The 7587-nt window shown below is 38.6% G+C and overlaps 1 protein-coding gene across 1 annotated transcript; it reads right to left on the reverse strand.

The window, feature by feature from the left end:
- Positions 1-3705: 3705 nt before the first annotated feature.
- Positions 3706-4321, reverse strand: LOC110732811 (translation initiation factor IF-2-like). The gene is made up of 2 exons (XM_021912814.1): positions 3881-4321; positions 3706-3774 (listed from the first exon to the last, which is right to left on the reverse strand). Exons 1-2 carry the CDS (start codon positions 4319-4321, stop codon positions 3706-3708), a joined length of 510 nt encoding a protein of 169 aa, XP_021768506.1.
- Positions 4322-7587: the final 3266 nt, after the last annotated feature.

Raw genomic sequence — 7587 nt, forward strand, 5'->3', positions numbered from 1 at the left:
GTCTCCTAGAATGACTCTTTTTGCAAGAAAAAAAAAAATTACCTATTTCCTAGAACATCTTGAATCTAGACCCTTCACATGTCCTACCTAAGTTCAAGACAAATTCATCATTTTTTATCATCCCAAGAATTTCAACCGAGACTTCCCCTATCTCCAAATGATCAGTCATGAGACAATGTTCAAGGGAACAAATTCATGTCTCTTCTTATGTCATTTCATAAGCCTAAAATAAATCAAAGTAAATAATTAAATCCTATAAATATTAATAGTTTGATTAAAGAAAGAGATCAACACAAAGGATGAACATGGAAATAGTAGAGATGATCATTACTAGTCATCAAAAGCTCTTACGCTAGCAGTGCGTGTTACACACTCACATGTATCACGTACCATCCCGGCCATGGTACACCGAGGTATACAGTTAAGGTTCTGATCACCAAGCAAGAACATATCCAAAGCTCTTACACTAGTAGTGCATGACTCGTGCGTGTTACACACTCACATGTATCACATACCACCACGGCCATGGTACACCGAGGCGTACAGTAAGGGTTTTGATCACCAAGCAAGAACATTTCCTTCCATGAATGAAGCATTCAATATGCCCTTACAAAGCTACTCCAGAGTTAAGTATAAACTTCAGCTATCTCAACGGCACAAAACCATACACAAAGCCCGAAAAACATACAATTCAAAATTTTGATAGACTTTCGGCAAGTAGAAGTGTAGAACAATCAATATACATTACTATATAACCAATATAATGAGCTGCATGAATTGCAAAGTACATTAACCAATGCCAAATGTATAAGATTTAACCAAGATTAAGCTCAAACCAAATCAATATAAGATAAAATGTATGATACACCAGATTTAACTTGGGATAATCCCTTTGTAATGTTCAAAAATTAAAATCAGAAGCCGCCAGAGAAAGTACAAATTGGAATACAACTCAGAACATCATCGGACAAAATTGATAACAATTACTCAAATAACCAGGTTAATTCCATCAAACCTCAACGCCGAAATTAGATTGAAAAAATTAGGGTTTCATCGATGAGCAGTAATTAACGTTTCAATGAACCTCAACCCGTCAAATCTGGGTGAAAATTTCTCCTTCCCCATTGATGATGACGACGATTGCGCGCCAAAAGACGCATTTTCCTGCATTTATTTAAAAAATAAATGAACCCCAAAATTCATAACATCATAATAAAATAATAATTGAATCAAAAACCCAAAAAGAAATTGAATTGAATTGGGGGAAATTACCTGTAATTGGGAAGGAAATGTGAAAAGAGGAACGGTAGAAGCTGCAAGAATGGATGCAACAAGACCGCTAGATCCTTTCATTATTGTTGAAATTCGATTGAATTGAATGATTGAATCGAATCAATTGAAAATTGAAAGACAAGGGTTTCAGAAAAATGGGCGAAATCCGGCTGAGAAGAACTCCGCCGAATCTCGACCAAGAAGAATCAGGAAGAACAGTAGAGTAGTTTTGAAGCTACCCTTGTCTTTCTCTTTTGCCAGGAAGAAATGTTCTGTACTTTGTAACTTACACGTTTTTCTTTCTTTCTTTCTCTGTTTTATCGGATTTCTTGCTAATTTTGGTTGTTTTATTTATGGTGGGTGGTCAGGTTACAGCATTCAATTGATTAGATTAGGTTTGGGGTTACTAGGTTGAGAAAGTCTTTACTATTCTTAATTAAAAAAGGGAAATAATTTTGTTGTCAATATGAAGTATGAGACTTTCAATTATGATGTTCTAAAGCCGATATTGTCATACTTAGAAATATCGGAAAACTTAATTGGAGTTTGTTGAATTAATGTTGGTGTTTTTAACGCTCTCTTAGTTTGGTTAAAGTTATTAGCAATGGTTTTTAGTTGTTGTTGATTATTGCCGGTGATTTTGACACTTTTTTAGTTTGGTTAAAGTTATTAACAATGGTATTCACATTGTCGTTTTTAATAAACCTATGCGTTGATGGAGACAGTTTGAATATTATAAATAAACGATATCACTAGAAGAACTTTTGTCAAAATGTGTGGGGGTTTCAATTCTTGGTTGATTGAAAACATTAAAATCATGTAATATCTCCCCCATATGTCATGTATATTGATAAGCTAATAGGGTTACTGGTTGACGGGCCTAGCCCATTGTGGGCTTCAACGATAAGAAAATTAGAGAAGATAATTGCTTAATAAATCTCTCTAATGTGAGAGATAATTTGATTATGATAAAGGAAATATGGAAATTAAAAATCCAACCTTTGCACTTTCTTCTCTAAAAAATCCAACCTTAAGTTTATTCCACAAAAATTCAACCTTTATACCTCATCTTCACCAACAGATCCATTACCTATCAAATCAGGTAAACTTCCTACTTTTCTTAATTCATCCGGTTTCTTCCCTCCCTTATTTATTACCGTTGCAGGTAGTTAATGGCCCATTAATTCACTTCATCTCCCCTGTTTCTTCTCTCTTTCCCATCTCTTTAAAAGCCCCCCCCCCCAATCTAATTTTCTTCATCCTCTTCAATTCCATCTTTGTGCTAGAAAATTTCTTTCTTCACTCTTCTTGAAATGGCAAATCATCTGTCTGTTGGCTTTGGTTCGTCTAGGTCTAGGACGAAGGGAAATGCTTCCCCTTCACAATTGGTGTGCTACCACAACAAGATTGCGCCATTGAGGACTGTTTGCTATGATGGTCCAATGAAGGGGAAGAGGTTTTATGGGTGTTCTTACTGGCCTGTAAGTGTGCGAGGTTTCAATTTTGTTTTTATTTTTTTTAATTGAATGATCAATTTGGGGTTCAAATTTGATTATTTTGTAGGAGCAGAGAACTTGTGGTTTCTTCAAGTGGGTTGATGAGGTTGATGACATTCGTGAGCTGCAACACGTTGTTCATGAGAAGGAAACAACAATCTGTGAACTTGAGCATGAAGTTGAGATGCTGAAGCAAGAAATGGAATTGCTCAGGGACAAAGTGAAGAAGCTAAAGGCGAGAAAGAGAAGTTGTTCGAGGAGGTTGAAGAAATGCGGATTGCTACAACTAAGACTATGTTCGAGCTGAAGGAGAGCAACACTGACAAGAGGCTCATGCTGACTTTGGTGTTTTCTTGGGCTTTTTTCACTTTGGTGCATATGCTTAAGTAGGTGATGGGGGTTGGATGTTGTTGCAGGTTTTTGGGGATGAATCAGTAGGGTTTGGTGTTTTTGGGGAGGTTTAAGATGTAGTTGGTTGGGGTTTTTTTTGTTGTTTATATGATGCAGGTGTTTCTAGTAGGTTGATGCTTCCAATTAAGTATGTTGTAGTTGTAGTAGTAGTAGCAGGCAGTGATTGGCAAAAAAAAAAATTCTAAGTTTAGTTTGGTCATATGTGGACCTAAGCTAGTAGGTGATGGTATGATGCTAATGTAGGTTGAAATATACATTTTGGCAACTGATTTCAATGAAATGAATATCTGATGTTGCTTTTTATACTTTGTGTGTTTTGTGATTGCAAAAGTTGGCTTAAAATAAAGGTGGAAAGTGCTCAGGTAAATAAAAGCATCCTTGATTAAATTAGAAGGCAAACTCATAAGTATTCAAATCAACCATACAACAATACCACAATGCTTAGCAAATTGTCTCAAAAACAGATTACAACTAATCATTGTTTCTTAAAAACGTAGTTAACTAAAATAATCTAGGAAGTGGACCCTTAGTTGAAGTTGTATGAAAAGCTTCTGGTAACAACACTCCCTTCTTTGGTGGCTGCACTTTCATGTACCTGTAAGTCAAATCCAACAAAAACAAACAAATTAAATTAGGCAATTTGAATAGAGAATATGCACAAAACAGACAATCTCAAAAATAGTATGTGTAAAAGAGCATACATAAGAGCTATCTTGTGTCATAAACATCCCATAGCCTACAGAAATCTGAGGCCCCTTTCCTCTTCCCCTCCCTCTCCCTCTCCTACCCCTTGAACCTCTTCCACCTCTGTCATTTCCCCTTCCCCTGCTACTCTCCATTCCTACAGTGCTAGTAGGATCCCCTCCCCTGCCACCATAATTTCTAGGCTTTCCCTTTCCCCTAGTGGCTCCACTGCTGCTTGCTCCTCTGCTGCCTCCCCTGTTGATCACCCTGCCACCTCTTTCGATCCTTGAGGGCTCTGCAGTTGCAATAAGATGGGAAGGGGGAACAGGCTGTACTGGTTGGACAGGTTGATCTACAGGCTCTTTTCTAGGCCTACCCCTAGGTTTCTTTACTGGGGGTTGTTGGGGAAAACTTGTACCTTTATTAGGGTAACTTCTTTTGTTATGGCCTTTTGACATAAACACATCATTTCCATGCCATGTCTTGTAAGCTTGCCTAGTTTCTTAGGGTCTTCAAAAGGGTCTTTCCTCCTATTCTTTCTTGGTCTACCTGGGCCTATCTTGATAGGAGAAGGATCCAAACCAAGTCAGATATAGGCTAATGCCTCTCACCCTCTAATGGCGGGATTAAGTTCTCATAGGTTTTCAAGTAAGTTTCTTTCTTGTAGGAATCATCCACATAGTCCTCTGCAATTCTTATGCAAGAAGAATATGGCAGCCGCAACATGACAGCAAGGTATCCCACACATATCCCACTTCCTACATGTGCAACTCTTCTTGTCTAAATCAATAGAGCAAGTATCCAAGTGGTAGCTTACTTGGAACAACGTCTGTGTGGATGGCAGCACATCATAGTGGGCAGCTTCTTCCTTTTTCCTTCTCCAATTTTTTTTTTGAATCCTAGGGCATAAAATAGTCTTCCACTTCAACATTTCTTCCTTCTTAACAATCAGTCTCCTCATTAGAGCACCTCTAATGTCCTCCACATGTAAAGCAGATACTTAGCCCTAGCTTGTATGATGTATCCATTAAATGTTTCAGCCATGTTGCTTATTTGTAATTACATCTGCCTTCACTTCAGTCTTCAAAAAGGCTCTATAGAAATCCTTAGGGTTGTAAAACTTGAAGGCTTCTGCTGCAACTGGGTCTACAGTAGCTAAGATGACCATAGCATCATTGTAATCAGCTTCATTGTAAGCTTTGTCATAGTTCCAAAACATAAGTTTCATGTCATCACCCTTGAAATTCTTGTGCCAATGAGCAAAAATGTGTCTTGCACAATGTTTATGCTCTGCATTTGGCAGCGTAACTAAGACTCCTGCTAAGATAGACTAAAACAAAGCATTCACAGCATACAGTTACACATTCATACAACTAAACAAGCACAAAAAAAAAAATGTAAGTAAAAAAATTATAGTAAAAAGAGCAGTGTAGTTACCTGATGCTCATCTGAAACAATGACAGTTCCAGCACCATCACCAAGTTCAAGGCTCTTCTTCAAGTTGTTCAAAAACCACTCCCATGACTTGCTGTTCTCACCCTTTACAACAACCCAGGCAATGGGGTACATCTGATCATTGCCATCTCTCCCAACTGCTGACATCAACTGCCCTTCCAAAAAAGTCTTCAAGAAACATGCATCCACACACATCATTTTCCTACAACCTTCCTTCCAACCCTTCTGCACTCCTTCATAACACACATACAGCCTTCGAAAGATTTCAGGGGGTTTCTACAACCTTCCTTCCAACCCTTCTGCACTCCTTCATAACACACATACAGCCTTCGAAAGATTTCAGGGGGTTTCTTCTTCTCCATGTAAGTTACTAAGTCCAAGTGTGTGTGGACTTGTCTTTTTCAATGCTTCTAAATACCTCCCAACTTTCCCATAATATTCTCTCATAGAACCATGAAGCTTTTTATGGGCATAATACTTCACTTTATAAGCAAAATCTCTCTTAACAATCACCCTGTAAGCCCTCCTAACAGTCTCAATAATTTCCTTAACAGGCCAATGTGGTCTAGCCTTGAACACATCAAGCAACTGCTCAGTCAACCATGTGCATTTCAATTGCTTGTTTTTCTCCACATTTCTTAAGCAAGTATGGTCCTCCATGACTATCTTAAGTACAAATGAACCCCTCCTAGAATCCCAGGAAGCATACAACCTAAATGGACACCCTTCTAAACACCTCACAATAATTCTTTGCTGCTTAGGCCTGTTTCCTAACACAATGGATAAGTTCCCGCCTTGAAAGACTGCATACTTAGCCACAACCTCCTTAAATGCTACTCTATTACCAAATCTCTGTCCCACCATCCACTGAAATACTTTGAAGTCTATGTCAACCCCTACCAACAATTCCCTCCTAATTCTTCTTTCCTCAATTGTTTCCTCATCCTCACTTCCCCTAGGTGCATGAATTTCATCCTCTGACTCCTCATATTCAGACACAATAACCCCCTTCCCACTACTTTCCACTAACTTGCCCCCTTCCTGTTATGCAGTAAGTTTTCCCTTACCAGCTTCTTCTTGAAGTTTCTGCGCTAATTCATCTACATAAAAATTAAAACCCCTAACTCTCTCCCTGGCTTCCTCATGCTCATCATCACTGGTGTCTAAATCATTCACCTTCAGGGTCGTTTAACAGCTCAATGTCATTAGTCTCACCATTTGCCTCACTAGATCCAAAGTTTGCCCCATAAATTTCATAGTCACAAAGCCAGTCCTCTTCTTCACAATCAACTAGTTTATCCTTATGCAAATAGTCTTCCTCACACTCTTCCTCATAATCAGAATCCCACTGGTACTCATTTTCCACTACAAAATCCTCATCTTTCTCATCATCACCATCATCATCTACACCATTCAACAGGGTGTCTATGGGGATAGGATTGTTTGGTCTGTGTTCCTCCCAATCATAATCATCAGGAACAGCAGACCTGATAAATTTGGATGGAGTTTCGGATGTGTTTGTAGGTTGAAATTGGGGATCTGGTTTTTGAATAGGGTTTTCTGGTGTATGAGATGTGAATGGGTAGATACACAGGAAACAAGACTAGATTTAGGAGCTGCGTGTACTTCTTTGTTTGCTGTTGGAGTGGGGACCAACTTAGTTGTTGTTGTTTCTTTATTCAGACCAGGGAAAGGAATCTTATCTCCCATTGCACTTGATTCCTAGGTCAATGTACTAGGCCTCTTAGGAGTCAATTTTTTGGGCCTATTGGACTTGGTTGACTTCAGTCTAGGGGTCAAATTGGGCTGGCTTATTGTAGTGGATCCAGTTTGGGATTGTTGGACATGGACTAAGAAATCAGGCTCAACACCATCATGCACCACATACAAATCTAGTGTTCTGCTGTTCAAAATGAGTCCAGCCATTGTTCTGAACTCAGCATCATCACACACATTCCTCAACCCTTCACACCATTAGGGTTTTGCGATTTACCTTATTGAAAGCAATATGCAATTCCTCTAGCCAATTTCTCTTCCGCATACATAGATACAACCTTTGGGGACCTTCGAATTCAAGGAAGAAAAGGGAAAGATGGAGTTTTTGAAGCTTTGGTAAGTTTAAAAATGGCATTTTTTTTTTCAGGAAAAATTCGTTAAAGAAGAAGAGGATTTCGAGAAAGGTAATAAAGTTTTGGGAGGGAAAACAAAGAGGTTAACCTGTTTATCAGGTCACCCGTAAAATGGATCTGTTGGTAAAGATGGGGTATAA

Source organism: Chenopodium quinoa, unplaced genomic scaffold (genome assembly GCF_001683475.1).
Source record: "Chenopodium quinoa cultivar QQ74 unplaced genomic scaffold, ASM168347v1, whole genome shotgun sequence".
Taxonomy (NCBI): Eukaryota; Viridiplantae; Streptophyta; class Magnoliopsida; order Caryophyllales; family Amaranthaceae; genus Chenopodium; species Chenopodium quinoa.